Source organism: Stegodyphus dumicola, chromosome 3 (genome assembly GCF_044657685.1).
Source record: "Stegodyphus dumicola isolate Sdum_Otavi_A_Nest chromosome 3, ASM4465768v1".
Taxonomy (NCBI): Eukaryota; Metazoa; Arthropoda; class Arachnida; order Araneae; family Eresidae; genus Stegodyphus; species Stegodyphus dumicola.
The window spans coordinates 65,938,205-65,959,738 of NC_140770.1; the positions used below are offsets into that span (position 1 = coordinate 65,938,205).

A 21,534-nucleotide genomic window follows, 5' to 3' on the forward strand; every position below is an offset into this window, starting at 1 on the left:
TTCCTTTTAGAAAAGGGCAACCCATTAAGCACAGATCCTGCGACGAATTACCTATATTCAGGAATCGGTACTCTGAAACTAAGGGAACTTACAAAATTCCTATTTGAATATCACAATTTTCTGAAGTAGCATATCGTTTCTAGGATAGATATAGATTACATACCAAGTACGAGGATATAGGATAGATATCAATTGCATACCAAGTATACTATTTATCGATTTTGCTGGCGACAGGCGATGGCATTCTAGCAACGAAGATCATAACAAAAAAAAATCGTTGCTTTTTTATTTCAACTTAAATAAAAATGAAGATATTGCATTAAAAAAGTATTTTACCGTCTACCTGAATTTGTGAAATGGAGCATGAACAATTCTTTAAAATATTAATCTGTGCTTTGGAAAATATTTTACTTTTGTTAAAATTACATATGAAAGGGCTTTATATGTCGCCAAAAGTTGGCGACATTTGTTTCTTTGGTCGCAACAAGTACCTTGAATTCTTTTGTAAGACTGATGTGTCCAACCACACCTGTAATAGAAACAGATTTCTTTAATTTCAAAGCAAAAAGTTCTAATTTCAATCTTCTGGAGCATTTCCTTTTCTTAAATATAAATTAAGATATTAAAATAAATTTTAATTATTATAATACCCTCTCCCGAATTTTTTTTTCCTCTTTATCATTCCGAATCTACATTTTAGTTCAGTAACTTAAATGTTATCAGATTCTATTTTGATTGGACCAAGACTAAATATCATGAACTGAGTTTAATTGAAAATAAATTTAGTAGTCCACATTTAAAAATTTTATGGAGTGGAAAATTCATGATTATCCAGTGTGAAATTTTATCACTATAAAACAGTTTGCAGATCAAAGCTTCATCACGCGTTTCAAGGAAGAACAAAGCTAAAAATTTGTAACAATACGAAACTCAATTTTAAGATAAACTGTCTAACCAAATATGATCCATGTTCATCAAGTGTGAAATTTACAAGGTGTATAAAACTGAATAAAATATCGAAACATAGGTCTGAGAACTTTATTGAAATTTTTCAGATAAAATTTTCATGGAGATTTTTAAAATATTCGTACAAAAAATATTTCTGCAGTTTGAGGGAAGTTAAACCATACATATATTGTGGTAAAACGTTCTTTGCCATTCTGGCTCTGAAAACAAATGCATAACCAAGTTTCAAAATATCCGAAAAATTTAATATGCGACTTTTGAAACAAGTCAGCAGTTCAGTAAAGCATAAACATTTCAAACGAACATTTTTTGAAATACCAGCTCTGTTTAAAAATCTTTTTGAAACGGTTAATAAAACAGAGCTGAAAACTTTAAAAGTTAGATAATTTATAAAACACAGAAACAAGATGTCTCACAGAAGTTATAAACGAAAAATTTGAACATAGCGTTCTTTTTTAATTAAAAAATTAAATGCTGAAACACTTTAATCGATAATGAAAAACATACATGGTAAACATTCGAAATTTAACTACTTGAAAACTATTATCACTATTTAATTTTTTTACTTAAACACAGATTAGAACATAAACTCTAGCATTTTAAAACTATAGGAAATTGGTGGTATTAGTACTAAAAGATAAAACATGTTATGCACTAAAGGGAATAAATAATTTAAAACATGTATGCAGGAAACAGCAGTGTCTAGCTTAAATAAGTCAATAAAATACATTCACAATTATGGATTTTGCAGATCAAAGAAGGCATGCATATTTAGATCATTTTCAGGGTATTTGAATTATTCATAGCAAGAGACAAAATTAGACTAATTCTACTTTCATTATAAGTAGATTCAATATACATCTGAAACAGAACTTCACAATTCCTTGCGGATAATAACTAAATATATCAAATAAGCGGTATAAATATGCCGTTAATATGTTTTGTTAGGTCGCTTTCATTGCGAAAAGTTATTTTTAAGAGGAAAATTATTTTCCTGCAGAAATTTCTCAACTGTTCAAGGAACAGGCTTAGATACTGAGAAAGAAGGGGATAGAAGACTCACATTATGCATTCAACGTTTTAACAAAAATTTGAACATTTACAGCCTTTCGGTATTCTCTTCTGGGATCGCCGACCCGTTTGAGAATCTCGAGAAGTAAGTTCGGCGCTCGGCACCTGGAGCAGCTCGAAAATGTTTCAATGATCTGTCTCCAAATTGTTGTTCTCGAATTGCTGACAAAAGAGAAATTGGAAGCATTAGAACAAGATTCGAAAATTAAGGATTTGAGTTGTACGACTAGATTATAATGTACCTGCTATGGCTGCGAGCATCTTCCTTCTAGCTCCATAACTGATACTCAGTTGCTGAAGATCACTTTCAGTTAGAGTGATGAATGTGGATAAATCAATCTAAGGAAAACTGGTTTATTAGACAGCTATATTCGAGTAGCCGAAAGTTATAAGCAAAATGTCAAAGCTGAATTTAAAATGCATTCTTAGTAATAGATCTGCGTTATGTATTTTCACATTAGCAGCAAAGTGTTTCAGTTCTCAAACAATACACTTGTGTCAGATAATAGCATATTTTGGAATTTTCCGGAAAATTTTAGATACCACTAATTTATTCTTAGATATGTAATTTCTAAAGAAAAAATTTAACATTTTTAAAACTATTCAACATTTTAATGTCCGAAGCAATATTTTGAACGATATTTAGTACTTAATAAGCCGAAAGGAAGAACATCCAAATGAAAATTTAAAGGTTAAATTAATTTTTGTGAAAAAGAATATTTAACAGTAACAAACAGGAAACCTCACCAATATCTTCAACAAATTACCCACAAAAAATTTAGAAATTCATGTTGTGAAAATGTTGCTCCTCGGAAAGGGTATAAAAATGGATAAATCTTGTTTCAAAATCATTAATTTTGATTTCCTTGTCAAATATTTGCTTTAATTTGCACACAAGAGTTTTGGAATCTACCATGTTAAGTCAATCACAAGTGAAATAATATTTAATCGTTTTAAGCTGCTGCCCATTAATATTAAATTTCACTGCGAATTTATTTTTGTTTGGAGAAATACTAAACTCAGCTTTGCTTTCAGATTTAATTAAAGTTGAAATTAATAGAAAGTCTAATAATGGCTTAAAAGTTTCATCTTTAAATACAGAACTTTTAAACTATGTTTGAAGATGTTCTATAGGCTACATTTAGTATAATTTCTTGAGCCCACTAGCAAAATTAAAAAAGAAATTCGAATTTACATAAATTTTAAGTTCATACGAAATATGCAGTTTAACCCTTTGAGGCCTTAAGTTACATTCAATACCAAAGCTTTTTTACCCTTCCAGTAGTATAGCTGCTCTCAGCCACTACAGCAAGGAAATGTACTGATCTTATATTAAGTTGACAAGCTTCATAATCTTGTGTATTGTGTATTACTGTTTATTCAACGAAAATTAATTCCGAGCATCATGATACTCAACGTACAAACTTAAAACGACCTCAAAGGTTGGAACATTTTCGTACCTCAAGTGCTAATAGGGATGTCTTAAGTACCTCCAACTATATAAACTGAAATGGAACTTAAATTTACCTCATGATGCAAGAACACGTCAGAATATTTTTCAAGGTCTAGCAGACTTAGAAGTTGATCCAAATGTTTCAAAGAACCATAATTAACAGTGGGCTGCTGAGGAATGTTCTCCCAGAAGTTACTCAAGCTGAAGGGGGAAGAAACTAAAAGAAAACAAGATAAATAAAATTTATACCAACTTCATTTACGTTAGGAATATTTACTTAAAATACACTGAGAATTGACCTAAATTTAAGCTACATATAGAAATATTTAGCTATATATATAGAAAGAAACTAAGTCAATTTGAGATTAGCTTGAGAAATGCAAGGTCTTCACTCATCAGAATTTACGATCAGTTGAATGATATTCAATTTATTTACTTGGAAACTAGGAAGAATTGCCTAGGATATCTTGCATGGCAAAATAAAAACTGTTTGATGATTCAACAAGCTAATTCTAGGTTAAAATTAAACTTTTACCAGGAAAAATCTAATTAAACATGGTTGCTGACGATGGAAGTAGTGTTTTAATTATCCATATACATATCATGGCACTTTATAATTAAGTTTTACCAATAAGCAATAGTTATCAAATACAACCAACTTATTAAAGCTGCCGGTATCCTACAGTAAAGGACATAAGGAATGCTGGCTATAACAAAAATGGATTCACATTTCCAGTATTTTTACAGCCTTTTTAGAAGACATTATAAACACAATGACAGAAGACATGTTACAAGTCTTAATTTTTTCCTCCAATTAAAACAATTTTCCACCTTTTTACTACCGGCAAAACTTAAGTTTTCATTTTCATAGACATTATTTCCATTGCTATCGCCATTGCGGGTTAAAATATCCTGAACCGAATCCTGCATTCTAATTATAAAGCATCTTTCAACATTACTTAACTTGAACTACATAAACACTGGAATTAGTTTGTAAAAGAAAACCAAAAGGGATTAGTTAATTATGGAAAAACATACGACTATCTAACCAGCGCACAGAAATACAACGGAAACTTTCTTATTCGTATTACACATTTTGGTGGAAAACCGCTAAAATCCTATTCAGCCAACTCGGAATTAATTACTGTTACAGCTATCTTCCTCTAAACTACTACTGAGCCAAAAGAAAAAGCAAATTGTTAAAAATATTTGGAAGGTATTATTATAAGGTATAGAAGTATATTAAAACCGCAACTACTATGAGCGTACTTAAAAAAATACATTCGGAAGGAAGTGAGAATAGGAGACCGATTTCCAAACAACATTTTGACGCAAGAAACTGTAGGCACTTGTCAGATACGATTGCGAGTGAAGGACGTTTACTGATGCAACGATTTATGGCTTCAAATTTTGAAGATTTGTAGCGACTCGCTACTTACGTGTTAAGGGTTTGGTTTATTTGATTATACAAATCACGGGAGACTGACTAAAAGAGAAGAATGACTTTTGGAGGGCTTTCTAGGGTAAACTGGCTTTTATCTACGTTAAAAATGAGGAAACCACAAAAACCGCATATGCAACCAGCCCGTTCGCCTGCAATTGAATTCAGGTCGAACTACCAGTATTAAAACTACTTCATCGCTCAACCACTAGTTGCCTATACATAGATATTAAGTCTTATTAAAACAAAGGATTTCTAAACCCAAAAAAATCTTTATGAAGGAATCTTGGCCTTAAAAAATCTAGTTAAGCTCTATGCAAAAGCTACAAAAACAAGTTCCTTTTGCGCCACTCTATATTTACAAATGAACTGGAAGCTATTAGGAGACAAGTCCTTAGAAACACTGAATCATATGTTCATCTAATAACAAGTCGCACGCAAAATTACTATTGATTCCTAACTTTATAATTAGTCTGACCTGCCAGTAGCAGAGACTACCAAAACAGATACTCAAATCCCGGCGTAAAGGTTGGCTGCACTTTTCTATTTATGTTATTCCTCGGACAATAAGTTCCCCCGCAATAGCATCCTTTCCTCCAGTCCCGTAACTTCCAATAAATATGCATAATGGCTAAAACTTGGATATCTTCCTTTTGCAGTCGTACCCTTAACTTGAGCACGCAATTTCGCGTTGAATACTCCCACATAATTTAGATTTTCTTCATGCATGAATTTGGGTCAATAAAGACCAAGTATCTACATGAAAAATGCTAAAACCGTCGCTATAATTAGGTTTTGAAGCAACCAACATTTAGGATCGTAGTAATTACCTTGATACCTATCAAATGTCTGGATACAACATAACAGTTAAAAAATTAGATGCTTTAAAATGTAATTTGTTTTTTCTACAATACCTGCGATTATGGAAAATATATTTATGTAATGGAATGAAATAGTACCCAACCTTTATCTAGCGGACTGTCGATTTTCTCTGGCAATTCTGTATTCCAAGCCTTTGCAGCCGCTGCTTCAACATCGGATACTCTCGAATTCTCCCTCTAAAAAGAAACGGTACAATGCTTGGTTAGATTTAAATGTTTCCATAGAAAATGTTATGCTAAACAACATAGCATCAAAATTAGGATTTCATTCATTCTAAATATTAATAACTGATTAAGAGATCTCAAATTGTCAGAACTCAGCATAAGTGCCTTGACATTTGGAAGAACTTCAACTCACTTATTACTATGCGCTATTCATTTAACTATAGTTCGGAATAGCCATTGCATTTTTAAAATCTTAAAATACTGAAACATCAGCATAAAATTTCATGCTTCATGCTTCAAAGAAAGATTTCGCTCAGCGAAGCTTACAGTTTGAATTAAAGTTGTAGAGTCATTAGGTTAATTGGAAGCAGAAAAGATGAATATGCAACTGCCTTCGCCGGGAATCGAACCACGGACCTCCGGAATACCGGCCCAGCGTGCTACCGTTACATTACGAAGGTACACTAGGGAAGTGGGAGAAATACCTTATAAAGTAACAAAAAATTACCATCAGTCGTGAAACTATAATCGGAATATTAGTCTATTAATGCTATAATACATATGAATGTATTCTAATTTCGAATGGCAGTTTATATTGTCAATAAGACAAAATTAGTATTGAAGTAAACTAACTTATTATAAATACTAATAAACCTACATCTCGACATTGTTATACGATGTATATTAATATTTAAAAAGTCGTTTGATATGTAGAATAAGAATTAAGACTTCAGAAAACATTCAGCACTTTAAACTTTTCAAAATTATCGAGCCCTTATTTAAAGAATGGTTTGAAAAAGGAAACGTTCAAAGAACTTGTATAGCTAATTTTCTGAAAACAATATTTAACTTAATGCAAAAGCAGCGTACAAGTTTTAAATAACAATTTCACTTCTTGTGTGGTGTTATAATAAACGTAATTGCTATTAACTTCATTTTATAAGTTTTTCTTACCTAAATAAAAGTAGAATTTTGTCAATCTGAATACATAATTATGAAATTTTAATAACTTGAAGGGTAAATTTAAGAATAAGTAATCAGATTCAAATAGAAGTTTTCATAGTCGAGCTGATCGATAGCTGTGAAATGTAAAAGTAGCATCTTCCAAGGAGGAACAGACAGAAAGGATTGAGGAAAAACTCAGATTTATGAAGCATATCGAGGAAACTGCGAAACTTCGGGGTAAAACTTTTGAGATTCCGGTAACGCACCGGGAAACATTTCCTGTTTTAGCCCTTTCCTGATGACTTACATTCAAACGATTCATACAAATCTTACCCACATTAAGAGAATTTTAGAAAAGAAAATCAAACGAAAGTAATTTTTTACGATTAAGAAAAAGTTTAATACATTATGTGACAGCGTCTTCTGTCAAAGTAAAGTATGTCACAGGAAATGCATGCGGGCGCGATTCATTCCCGCTTAGGGAATTACCGGGGAGCTACATACGAAAAAACAGCACTAAGGCTCAAGGTATTTTTTGAAAAAATTTAAATTATTTATGCAGAGGCTTCAGAACAGTAGTGTTCAATCTATGCTCCGCGGAGCTCTTAGTAGCAGCGCATCAGTTTTCTAGAGGCTTCGCGGCCGCTCAACAAAATAAAAATGAAATGAAATTAAAGAAAATGTGGAATTAAAGTAGGAAAATTAAATTACATTCTAAATGGAAGTTCACCATTTAATTTTGGGTGTTCTCCAGTAGACAATGTTTGATCTGCTAGCTCTAAAACTACTGCAACTAGAAAATAACAGACAAGGCTAAGTGGGGTGTCACCCTTTCTCACATTTTAATGGTTTCTCCTAAATGTCCAAGGGATTTTCTTACCCTGCACTTTCTAGTAGCGGCTATCTCATTCTCGACCCTTCGAGAATTTCAGAAATCCGCTCAAAGCTTCCAAAAATTTATTCCCATATAAACAGAGGCTGCCATAGCGATTTCTTAAGAGATTCTTCTTAGAATTTTCTGCGCTGCTGCTCTCGGCTCGAAATTTAATTGTACATTTGGCAAGTATTAATAAAAGTTTTTCCGTACTACTTAAAAAATAAGTTTGATTCTTGAAATGCTGAGATACCATTTTAGCAGAAAATGTTACAATTGATTCGTATGCCTTTATTGGTTTTCAAGAAAAAAAGCAAGTAAGTTTTAAAAAATGCTTAATTTAGTAACTTGGCTTACAGAAAATAAAGTTGGTTATCCTCATGCCTATGCGTTATCGCTTTAGACACTGGTCGCAGGCTTCAAGCAAGTATTAGAAACGACGTTCGCTGCATTCAACCTCCATAAAAGCCGGCAGGAAAAAATGAAGCAATGCAACTCCAACTTCATTTACTAGAAAATTTTCAGGAGAATAGAGCAGGATTCTCAACCTTTTTTTGCACATGCCCCCCCTTTCACTGCTGCTGGAAGAGGATTTGACCCTTCCTTTCCAAAACTGTAAACATATAGATTTAAATGATTTTTAACATTTTATAAAGTAAACAAAAGTGTAGAAATTTTTGATAAATACCAAAACTAGAGTAAAAGTAGTTTACATTCATGAATTAAAACTAAATACTTAACAGCTAAATAAAAAGGTTGAACGCATTTACCCCTATGAAATTCCTATCCAGGAAGGAATTTTCCCTGGTTGAGAACCCCTTGTATAGAGCATTTGGGCAACCAGGATTTTTTAGTTAACTGAATAAAATATTAAAAGGTAAAAAAGGCCAGATTTTGACACAAATGCCAAAATGTCTTCTTTTAAGAGAAAAATACACTCCTTTCGTTTTACAAGATTTTTTGAAGAAAATAACATTAAATTTAAGAAAAATCAGAATATTCAAACGCACCTCGAAACTTTGGGTTAGTTTTCCAACAGCTCCAGAGAAAGCCTATAGTGGTTTTAAAAATGAGTACTCGGTGTTTCAACATTAAAAAAACCATGCAGCTTAAACAAAGCTGAACACGAGGTCTGCAGATCTGAAATCTCGTAGCATATTAAAAATTACGTTTCAAAGCCATAGTCTACCAGAGTTTGAGCTGCATTTATAATATGAATTCAGAATTTAGTCTGAAAAAATGCAAAATTACTAACGTTGCTTTTCACAATTATAATGGCCATAAAGTGGAATTCTCCACCTATACAGGAACCAAGACATAGAAGATGCTTAGATGCAGCACCAATCATTAACCTCATTTATCAGTCGAGTTTAATGCAAGAAACTTGCAAAAGATGAACTAGTGTTTCATTAAACACCGATTTTTATGTTCTTAATTTCAGAATATTTTAGCCTATAGTACATTCATTTAGATTAGAGTTCATAAAGTTAAATTTGAATTATCTTCTATAATGAATATTTAATTTTATAAATCAGCACTGAACTATGAAGCAGTTACTAAATTATTTTAATTTAAACACAAAGACTTCTACATCGATTGCACAATATTCTATATACCAGTTTAAAGTCTTATAAAAACCTAACTTTTTAAAACAGGATTAGCTCAGTGTCTCCATAAATATTGAGCATATGTACATTAAATGCTAATACTAGTATTAATGGCTCGCTTCCAGCTCTGACAACTTAAGGTAGACGATTTTAAACAGGTTGTATGGTAATTAACGAAATTTACTGATCCTATATTTTTCAATATTAAAATAAATTCTGCATTTAACGTAATAAATGCATTTGTTAGTTTGGTATTATACATTCACATGTCAAAGTTGGTACATAAGTAGATTTTAAAAAATTCTACCTACGTCTTGACAAACAAGAAATTACAAGCAACTAAAATGGATGCTTAGAGCTTATTTTCAGAAAAAACAATTAAGGATTTATTAGTAGTTTAACTCAAAGTGACCCAAACACTTACAATATTCTTCAGTTTTCCAAGAATTATACAATAGAAAATCGTTGCATAATAAAAGAACTAAAAATTATTACAACAGAGTCCGGCTTTGAAGCAATAAAGTAACAGAATTTTTGTAAAGGTGACCGATTCACTCAGCAACGTAACCAGAAAATTTAATTAAAGAGTTAAAGCTTTTATGTTCATTAAAGCTGATTTTTGGCAATATTAAAAGCTTATTTTGCTCTCTGGAGCCTTCCCTTAATAGGGATCCCATCAAGTTACCGATTTGAAAAACGTAACATTAAATCACAGCATTTTGATACAGTACCTCAAGAAATTCAGATATCGAACCGGAATTTGCAGCTGTTAGTTTTCCCCTGGCAATGAAATCCGGCATTGATTTAGAGAATCCATAGCCCGACCACAACAAAGTTGGAGTTCGAACACCTTCTCCGATTGGTTGCTGCATCGCTGAAAGAGTAATTCACTGTTTAAATAATTAAAGTAAAATCGTACTCTACCGTAAGAAAAGTTATGTATATAACAAGAAACTCTTTCAATGTGAAATGAAAACCAAATACATTTTAGAGAACCATTTAAGTTATTCTTCAAATTTCCAAAATATTCGATTTGGCATGAACCATATAACAGATAATTTCGTATATTGTTGCTCTCTTGAAAGAAAGCTTCCCGTTTTCCAGCGATAGCCCTTTTTTGTCGTAATTAAGCATCATCTCTCGCCCTGCTCAACATATTCTGATGCAAAACTGAAGGCATTTTGAAATTGCGCTTTAAATAGCCTGAAGAACTTGAGGAAAAAATAAAGATGATCCACAATGAAGCGATTATTTTTTTAACAGATGTTTTACCCATCTTCAGTTCAGGACACGTGACTCAGTTAAAGTGAACATCTTCGTGGACGTTTGTATCTCAGTTTAAGCAAATTAACAATTAAGGCAAAGCAATTTACTCTTTAGTTACTAATTAGCAAATTAACAATTAAGGCAAAGCAATTTACTCTTTAGTTACTAATTAGCAAATTAACAATTAAGGCAAAGCAATTTACTCTTTTTGCACATATATCCCTTCTGCTTAAAAACTAAATATTTGATGAATTTAATTTAAAAATCGAATGATAGAAAGCTCTTTGCTGTTGGCTCGGTTAGCAATCAAGCAGTTAAAGGTAATGCATTAACAGAACTAAAATAACAGCTAAACAATTTTCCATGCTGAGGATCTGATCATTATACAGCCAGTAGAATTAGATAGCCATTGCCTAATTAAAACAATACACTCTGCTGTTGCTACAAGACCAGTGGATGACGTGACAGATAGTAAGCAGTTAAATTAAAAATGACTAACTTTTTGCAATTTTATTGTAAATGCAAGTTAAATAACCTTTGTTTGCAGTTACTTTCTTGTTTCCATATTCTGCAAGAAGTTGATGAACGTCTGTGTTCATAGATAGTTCTGAAACTTGAGACATTTTTCTAGTGAATCTGGATGATTTATGATCTGGAGTTTCATTAGAAGACGTCGAAGAGGCCGAAGATTCAGGCTGGCTGCTCATATCACTCTTGGACTCGGCACCATTGCTCATAAATCTAGAAAAAGGTACAAAATTATATGAACTATGATAAAACAGAATGGATAAAACTTTTCCTTGACTATACTGTATTCAAATGGGTTACATACAGTGACAATTTTAGAAACCACTTTTAATAAGTAAAAGCTGAATGGAAACTTCATAAGAGCTAACAATCACGCATGAAGAAACATACTTAAATTATTAAAACTGATAAAAATTGAAAATAAAATTTAAACTTCCAAAGCAGAAAGTGGTAACTGACTAAGATTATTTCAATTAGAAAATTATCGCGAATGCACCGTTATGCGCCACAATGCAATATTCCGTGATGTGAGCAACTTTAAATGAACAAACTGTTAGTCTATAATTTAATCTCAGAAGTTCTGAGTTTTACACACATTCAATATGGGAACCTTAATACCTTAATGCATTTTTTTATCTTTCTAAAATGTCACTATTAGCTTCGACAATTTTTTTTCTGTTGTCCTTTAAATTTTTAAAATCCGAAACAAGAACGGTATGAACCTGAATTTTGACAAAGCTAATTATTTATAAAAATTTAAGTCTAAAAGGGTAGAAAAGTCTTCATCTTTCAGAGATAGTGTTTCTATTGTTACGAATTTGGTATTTAAAAAGCTAATGTTAGTTCAATTATAAATTAAATGGTTTTATTTCTCGCGCAGTGCAGCGCGTGACGAATATTAAAAGAAAGCTAAGCCGGAAAAATTAAAAATACAAGAGCGCGTGCGTTAAATAAATAAATATCTCTTTTTGATTTCGAGAAAGTGCTGGAAAATTCTAGCGCGTGATTTTAAAATCTTATAAAAGGAGGAAAACATCTCAGTTTGTAGGAGTTGCTTAGTTTGTTGTTGTTTAGAAAACTGCCGTTGTTGATTGTAGCGAATTCGCGGATTAGCGTTCTTTAGCCGTTTTGAATTACGTTCTATTGGACATTTGAGTAGTTAAAAGATAACTACTGTGAGATATTGTAACACTGCATGATAATTTGAGAAAATTTAAGCATTTTTGTTGTGATAATAATAAATTTTTGTTCATTTTTCATCGGACTTGTGCATTCATTTCATAACGAACCCGTACGCACGCAACAGTATAAACCCTTCGGTAGCCTGAGCATTCTTGTAAGCCCTTACATTGACGACTAAATTTCTATACAAACTTAGGGGTATTCTTCAGAACTATTGTTGAAATTTACAGCATATGATGCTTGGTTTAAGTGCTTACGACAAAGCCTGGAAGGCTATCTGCCCAAGAGGAGGGGTGAATTCATCGAAGAGTTTGAGGGAAACTGACACGTATACACGTTACACATGAGGAAAACCTCGAAAGAGCCAAGGCAGGCAGCCCATTCGCGGGATTTGAACCTCAGATCAAACCAGCAGTTTTCAGAGACTTGGCCCTTGGAAGGCCTAAAGCATATTAGATCCGAAAAAGGAGGATCATGGAGGACTTAAGTCGCGTTAACGGAATATAACGCACATAGAGGCCATGTATACAAGGGAAGGAATGCCTTCATTGGAGATTAAGGAAAACTAGCTCACTTATGTTAAACATTCGAAAACGAACCATTCAACCAGTCCGTTCGCGTGTCTCCAACCCTGCACAAACCACCAATATTTAGTAGTAACGATTGAGTATTTGCGAGGTACTTTCTAAAAGGAAACAGGCCTGTGTTATTACACGAAGAAACCCGTGGAAACAACCGTTTAGGAAGAACCAGGTTGCTTCTCGATCGAAATTGGAGTAAACTATCGTTCCCCAACTTTCAGAGATCCTTTATGAATATGCGATAGTATCACTTAAAACAAATTACAACCTTTCGTAACCCTACCAGAGAGCTAGTGGTTAAGACCACTGAATACAGGGATTTCCACTCAAATCCTCAGTGAACGGGCTGGCTTTGTATGGTTGATTTTCGTGGTCCGCCCCCTCGATGTTTAAGTTGAATATGAGTGAATTTCTTAGACAATCCTCTACGAAAATATCCCTCCTTTAGGCAGATAGCACTCGTGTGCTTTGTCGTATTCAAATGACCAACAACCATTTCGCGTATCATTTTTCCATTTCAAATTACAACTTCATGATCTTTTCTACTCAGAGATTCTGGTCAGTTCTCTTTCGATTTTCAGCTACTTCCAGAAAATATCAATTGTGAATAATTAGATTCAGTCATGAACACAGTGTCCCCTTGCAATTTTTTTAAAACTGTTCTATTCGTTAAAATTGTATGAATAACGGAACTGGTTATTATTCTGGTACTGCTAATTTGGGACTAAACTAGTTCGTCCTAAAAGTTTCAACTCTATAAGAAATCAATCTGAAATTCCCGATCTTCTCCCTAATCACCTAAACCTAATGCGTATTATGCAAAATGTTAACAAGACAATTGTATTCAAGAATGAAATTCAATTGCTTCTGGAAATATTACCTTTTCTTGGGATTTCGTAGTGTTCAGCATTTCGACTTATTTTACAATGCTAAAATTAAGATATTACTGATCAGATTTGTTTAGAAAGAAGCGCGGTGTAACAAATCGGTAAAAGTTGTTTTTGGTTTACTCTTATCTGAAGTGCTAAATGTCAAATAACTGACCCTTTAGATCAAATAGTCATACGTAATCTTCCGCTAACGACTAAGTGCAATAAAACTGCCGAGTGCTGATATTTCTACAGATTCAAATCTTGACAAAGAGGGAAAGGGTCTTCCCCTCCCCCTCCACGTAATTGCGAGCCTATTTCCCTCAAAAAAAACTTTCATGAAAACATCCAACACCTTTATACTATACACATTATTTCCTATGTGCTTTACAAAAATAATTCCATTTAGTCATAATAAAGATGTATGGGTATCGTTAATGAAAAGGCATATGAATGTATAGATGGTAAGTATTTCATTCTGTTTATCGAATTGATTGAGGTTACGATACATTATATTGATCTTGGAATAAAAGTAATTACTAGCTTCTGACTTAACCGAAATTAACATAATTGTTTTAAAAACAAAATATAATTTATGTATTTTTTTTTTTTTTTAATTCTGAATTTCTAAAAAATCAAAACAAATTTAAACTAAGATTTACATGTCATCTAGTTAGATGAATCTGTTTCTAATCCATATTTTTTTATTTCGAACTAGTTAGCTCTCCTGTGCTTTGCTGTAAATAATCGGTCTTGGGAGTGGATGCCTTCATGAAGTTTGTGGCAAACTGACGTGTACTCTTATACTAGTTAAACACATGCAACCTAGCCATTCTCTGACGCTAGAAACATTTTTTTTTTGTTCAAGACACTAGTAGCGATTTTATAACTCGGCCATCGGTCGGCCTCGAACGCAACGTTCTATTGGGGAGTGAACAGTTAATTTGAAAAGGATTATTTTCCGTTTAGAGTTAATATGGAATCACCTGTTGTGAGAAGGAAGAAATATTCCCGAATCTCCATCGTCTGCTCCATTCTTATCCTTTGGTAGGTAGTTCTGCAGATTCGATGCAGAGGGCAAGGCATAACTTTTGTCAGGACGATTTATCCAGTTTTCAATATCTGAAAGATAACCTCATTTTAGAAAAGTTACTTTATCAACAAAACAGTACTTATTGAGCCACTTAGCGTTTTATCTTTAGTGTGTAACTAAAAAAGTCTGATTTTACAACAGGAAGTGAATGAGTTTACAAGCGAGCTGCCATAAGTTAAGCTCAGAATTAGTCTAAAATATAAACATTTTATATTCTATAATTTAATTCTTTAAATATTTAAATCGCTCAAGATGCAGATTTTTGAATAGCTAAAATCAGCTTTAATTAGATGTTGTACATTTGAGAAAGACAAGTTTCTTTGCAGGCGAAAGATACGAGCTGAAAGACGAAAATACGTAATTTAAACATATAAGATAAACTATAATCTTAACTTCTCTTCATAGAATGAAATAAATAATTACGAAATTAGCATGAAATTTCCAAGAGATTGAAATGAGCATCATTAACTATTAAATTTAATACATATTTAAGGATTAAAAATAATGCACTTCAACAGTTGAAACCTTCAACTAGTTAATAAAATCAAAATGATTTCAAGGACCAACGACAAGAGAGATTTCCCTTTCTGATTATGTTATTTGTTTAAAATTATGCAAAATTTTGACGCTCTCATAACTTCATTCATACCAGGTTAAATCAATGAATTTTATAAATTTGCTCAGAATTGAAATTTGAAATACTCTTTAAAGGAGTGAATAAATTTAAACAGAAAATTCGTTCAAGGAAAAACCTTAATGAAATGAAGGTTTAAAATACTTAGCAGGGAATAAAACATTTTATTGGCATTTATTTGTAATGAGGCATCAACGTTTGAGGAACACCCTTTAAAACGCGATGATTATTCCTGTGAATACTCTAAGTAACTAAAATTTGTTGAATTCCGTATACATTTCAGTTACATAGACTTAAACAGAAAATGCTTCAAGACAATCTTGGTAGCTGATGTTATGTATATAAAGTAATGTACTGTATGAAGCTAGATTAAAAATAGATGGACATCCACATGAAGAGTAATTTCCAAATGTACATAATTTATACGATTTGGCAAATTAAACACTCTTGATATTAGGCTACATCTATGATTAGCGAAACGCAATACTTTCTACCCATTTTATAAGTAAATTTCGGTTGGAAAATTAATGTTACATAGGGTACGGTTATGACAAATTCAATTCATAAAGCATCGAACATGTAATTTTTCCGAGTTACCAATAACACATACGTTTAACGATTAAAAATAGCTTATGGTAAGGAGCAGTCCGACAAGCCATTTATTGTACAAGTTTAATTAAGGCAGTATTGCAGAAGCAGCTTGAAGCAATGTTTGTCAACGTACGCGGAGAACAGTTCATGCTAAATGCCACTATTAGTTTCGGAAATTCCAAAGCAGTGGTAAGCGTGAAGATAGTCTCCTTTCTGAAATAATGCTTTCTGAAGTTTTTTGAGCTATCCAAAGTGAATTATCACTATCCAGTCGATTATAGGAGAATTATCGATAAATAAAGCAGTCAAAAGACGAATGCTGGCTGTTGAACTTACCACAGCTTTATTAGCGAATTGCCCACTTTCTGCAGAGCAGTGTACAGAGAGTTGGTATGGTATTGCATTGCTTTCTGAGCTGAATTACTTGTCATCCGACACGTTCCCTAAATCTTACATCTATTACCATTTTTTTTTTCGATCATTACACAATATCCTTGCTGTCTAAACATTTGTTGATGCAGAGAATGTGAAAACGGAATTGCGCGACTTTTGACCAAAGTTATTGGAACGGCACGAACATACTAGATGTACGCCAAGGAGTCAAATTGATGGCAGTTCTGCAAAATTTTAGGTATTTTAAAAACTACTTTCCTTCGGCTAACAGGCAGAGCTTTTACCCAACGAAATTCCTTTAAAAAGTTTCTCAATTTTACCTGTAAATAAATTATTTGGACGCTTCATTCAGACTGCCATTGCAATTTATTATAAACACCAAAAGCAGAAATGATCCAATTTTAGATAATTTATGTTATCAAAAATCTCAAATCTATATTTGTCATTAAATTTTGAACACTAATTGAAAATATGACAACTTACTTTTTGCAGAGTAATGATTCAGAGGCCCGTGTTGGGAATTATGTGCAACAGTATTTCGAAATGTAGAGGTAAGCTGAGACTGCACTAGTTCCGGGGCGCTAGCAGGCGGAAACGCTGAAGACAAGTTATTCAAGAGTCCCACAATCTGAGGATTCTGTTGAATGATGTTAGTCAGAAGGCTCAAGGATTCTGCTGCTGACATATTTTGAGCTGTAATTAGTATATCAGAAATAATTCACATAAAAGGTAGTATTAAAACCTATTAAGTTTGTTAGGACAGCTAATAATTTAAATTAGAAAAATTTTAAAAGTATTCACGATAAATCTATAGCATTTTCAACAAGAACTACTTTGTTCTATAGGCGCATACGTTACCAAGTAAGTGGCAAAGACGTTATCACGTTACCAAGTATGCGGCAAAGACGTTATCAAATATACGGCCAAGAAAATACTGAAAAAAATTAGAAGCGCATTTTCTTAGTAATTGCGGAAACAAATTACATGCATACTGTGCGAAAACCTTGAAACATAGTACTGCATCTTTCAGGTCCTGAGTATGAAGTTTGTAAAACAGAATACCATTTCAATCAAACAAAACACAAACTTGGTAATTCGTTAGAGCAAAGTCTGCCTGTCTAAAAGAACGGATACCTTCCTTTGAGAACACCATAAGGAAAGTCGTTTAGATCTCCAACATTTAGTCATTCCTTTTACCTGAATGTGGGTTCAAAGCTTCTATTCAGGGGTCACCAACGGGCTAACTTTGAACATCATTCATTGAAAAATTTGTTCTGCACATATTTCATCTTTAATACACTCAAAAATTATAAGTACACTCCTAATATTTAAGTTCTATACATCAGTACTCAGCACTAAGTACTAACACATTTTCTATCAAAGTATTCGTTTGTCTCATTTGAACACCAGGCATTTTCTAATAAAGACTAACATAAATTACGCTTGAAACTCATTAAAAATGCATTTGAAAAGATTAAACTTCAAAAAGCACGAAACTGATATTGCAAAATTAGGTTTTTAGAGCAGAAAAAGGGAAAAATCAGCTATGCCCCAGCAAAAATTGGAACCAAGATCCCCATACTGCCAGCTGGACCTGCTGCTAGTTACCATTAGAACACACAAGAGGAAACAGAATAATTTATATTCTTCCCCATTTAAAAAGGAGACTCGAGACCGGGATCTCAAATTCAGGTAATAAAACCAAATTATTTTTTATGCCATTGTGGTGCTCAAATTTTTTCAAGGCTGTAAAATGTCACACATCAACTGTGACTTCATCGATATTTAAACAAAGAATCTTAAGATTACCAAATAGACGTGCTACTTGATACACCACAAGAGCATTCCGTGGTCAAAAGCGGCAATTCCATATGTTATATGCAAACTTTGAAGTCATTTTAGTGGTTCATTACGCCAAAGTCAAGAAATTGCTTCTTCATTAGCTTTTTATGAAGTATGTGCTGATTTTAGATGCTGAAAGAGTAAGATTTAACAAGTCTTGACACAGAAACCGAAGTTCTTCAAATTCTGTAAACATTGTAGAAATAAATGGGCTATGAAAGTCTTCACGGATTGAAAGCAGTTTCCATTTAGCATTAATTAGTCAACGACAAATTTTACTTGCTTTAGCATCTACGAAGGTGCATGCAGCAATTTATAATATTTTAAAGCGAAAAAGTACTTGGCGTGACAAATCTAATTGAAGATAAAAGTGGCGAAAACTGCAATATCAGGTACATAGAAAGCTTTTTCAAATAATGAAAAAAATCAATTCAGAACGGTCTTAACGTAAAAATAGACATGATTTTCAAACATCTAAACATTTTGCAGTTGCTTAAATGAAGGTGAATTGGTGCTAAGTACGATTTACGCACGGTGTCAAACTTGTCATTGTCACGACCAATTAAAGAAGAACTTCATAGTTTCAGTCTACGGTTTACCAGCATTTGTTATTTGGCCCGTTAATAGGCGACGATAGTCTAAATACAGGAAAATATCATACCATGCTCGGCAACTCGGCAAAAATTTCTAAAGAAATGTCATAGGTGCCCAAATCTTAGTTCGATTAAAAACGCTTAATGAACTTAAAACTCTTAATTTTTTTTTCTGCAGAGGAATTAAAAACATTGATATTTCTGATGGGCAAATATTAAAAAATCCATAGAAATTAGTTAATCCTATGACAAATTTCACTTATTGATGCAGTTATAAAATTCGAATGAATAATACACAGAACAAACTCCAACTAATGTTTTGCAGAAAATTGTTCTAAAATTACATCTTTAGGTTTGTTACTTTACGTAAATTCATAATCTCTCATCTTTATATATTTTAGAGTATTATCATTTTTATGTGGTCACGGTAAATTTGAAAGTTACTTGTTTCATTTTAATATATCAAGTAACCTCATCGAGCATTCGAAAAATGCGCTTCAAGATGAGAAACATTTAGGTTTTACCTGCTTATTCATCATGGCCTTAGATTCGCTCGCAAAATCATTGAAAAAATTTAGACTTCACCAGTGATTTTCTATTTGAGAACTTCAAACTGCTGTTATTTTTTATTAATGCCTGTAATGTTAAATATTTTTGCAAGCTTCATATGATACATTTGTGTCGCGCGTGGAATTTATATTCAGATTTTAAAAATGCTAATCTAAATTTTTATTTAAAATCTTAAGATTTTGGTTTTATTTTCCAATACTCTTAATAGATGAGTATATTTTCCAAGCTTTATATAATATAAAGAAAATCAAAAACTTGACAGAGTAACTTCAGTGGAAACCATACCAGTCCTTTTGATCGGGTCATTTAGATCAATTTGCGATTGTGATACTTTTCCAAAGGTCTGGATTGTTGGTAGTCGAAAGCTTGACGCCTTGCTGCTAGGTGAGAAAGGGCACGAATCATCTTCAAGTCCAAGGATTTCCTTTCGCACTTGAAAGAGGATTTTGCAATCCTTTTCAGCCCCTCTTATCAAAACAGACTAAATAAAATCAATAAATATAAAAAACTTTAGTGTCAACTTAGCAATAGTTTTATATTAAGAATATGCGTTTAAATGCAGAGTCAATAACTGAAATCGTTAAATTAGATGAAATAACAGAATGTGTGAAGATGTGGAATTAGGAAAAACCTCACCAACACTAGAGCATTGCGCTACTCCGAAATATTTAGCAATTTGTTTTAAGAACTCAAAATAAGAAGCCGACATTCTTTGCATTTCCAATATTAGTAACTTAGAATTTATGAATAAATTTCTCTAAAATACTTCACGTTGCTTAATCATTTTCATATTCCTTTAACTTGATTGCAAGAGAATGCCCATTTCCTCCTTGTAGCCATTTTATATAATAGTCATAAAACTGCATAAACACGAAAGAAAAGATTTGTCGCGAAACTTTACGCATACGTACCGACTGAATGGCGAAGTTGGGCAACAGCTGCAAGCAATGCGCAATTTTGAGAAATTCAACAACGGCATAAAATTGAAATCTCGTCCCCTTAATTTTTTATTTAGAATTGTCGTAAAGTCTGTGGAACGCACGACCACCTGTATATGAAATACAAGTTTAAAGGAACAAAAGTGGATTCTAGAATAAAATGCTATATCTGATTCATTAATATGTAATGCAATTGTAGCTTACTCTTACAATTAAAGATATCAAATACATACTCTTTTCAACACTGGCAACAGGCCACTAAAATATGATCAGTTTTTAAACGGAGCTCTGAAAGAAATTTGTTTTCCCAATGAAAGGTTAAGCGAGCATTGAACGATGCATAAATTACTCTTTGAAAAACTGAGTATTCATACCCTCTTATCTCAAAAAGAAATATTCAGAAAAATAACAGTTTTTTGTTCTAATTAACCCAGGAAATAAAGTTTTTCCATAGACCTTTTTCAAGTAGTTTGTAAATGACCGCAACGTTAAAGTGCGAGTGATATTAAAAATAAGACTAAATACCTTCTTTGTACTGGAACTCGTTCGTAATATGTTCTTTATTCAATAAATTGCCAATCTTATAGCTGGCATTGGGAAAACTCCAGAGAAATAGGCATTTACCGTAGTTTTGATCGATGGTTTCAGTCTGAAAAGATGACAACCAGCGATTTAAAAAAAAGACTAGTTGCAGACTAACCATCTTCGTTGAAGACGAATTTGTTTCAAATAAATATAAATTTTTCATAAGGATCGAATAAAATAAGTTTATGGAATTTACGAGTTTAATTTATATTTTAAATAGTGCTTTTTGCGCCTTTTCAATGAGCATTTTGTAACCTGTATTTGCAAATGATTTGCGTGAACGGTAAAGGTATTTTGCCTTGAACTTTTACTTTTTACATCTCCTAAATTCTATTTAAAGTTCAGTTTATAAAAGGGAAATAACAATTTCACTTACACTGTTCCGAAATAAAAACAACGTCAAGCAACCATTGCAAAATAAACATTCAGAATTCATGTGGTTCATTTAATTATAGCAAAGCACTCG

At 32.7% G+C, this 21,534-nt stretch overlaps 1 protein-coding gene across 1 annotated transcript in view; it reads right to left on the bottom strand.

Annotated features, from left to right (window-relative positions):
• Positions 1–1,024: 1,024 nt before the first annotated feature.
• LOC118197147 (protein bicaudal C homolog 1-like) overlaps positions 1,025–21,534 on the bottom strand; it is a 45,960-nt gene continuing 25,450 nt past the window's right edge. Inside the window, exons 11-19 of the mRNA XM_035368643.2 lie at positions 19,831–20,026; positions 17,024–17,233; positions 14,816–14,951; positions 11,205–11,410; positions 10,135–10,277; positions 5,896–5,989; positions 3,565–3,707; positions 2,280–2,376; positions 1,025–2,199 (exon numbers count right to left, since the gene is read on the bottom strand). Coding sequence (XP_035224534.1) covers positions 2,066–2,199; positions 2,280–2,376; positions 3,565–3,707; positions 5,896–5,989; positions 10,135–10,277; positions 11,205–11,410; positions 14,816–14,951; positions 17,024–17,233; positions 19,831–20,026 — 1,359 coding nt within the window. The 3' untranslated portion in view covers positions 1,025–2,065. The remainder of the gene's footprint in view (positions 2,200–2,279; positions 2,377–3,564; positions 3,708–5,895; positions 5,990–10,134; positions 10,278–11,204; positions 11,411–14,815; positions 14,952–17,023; positions 17,234–19,830; positions 20,027–21,534) is intronic.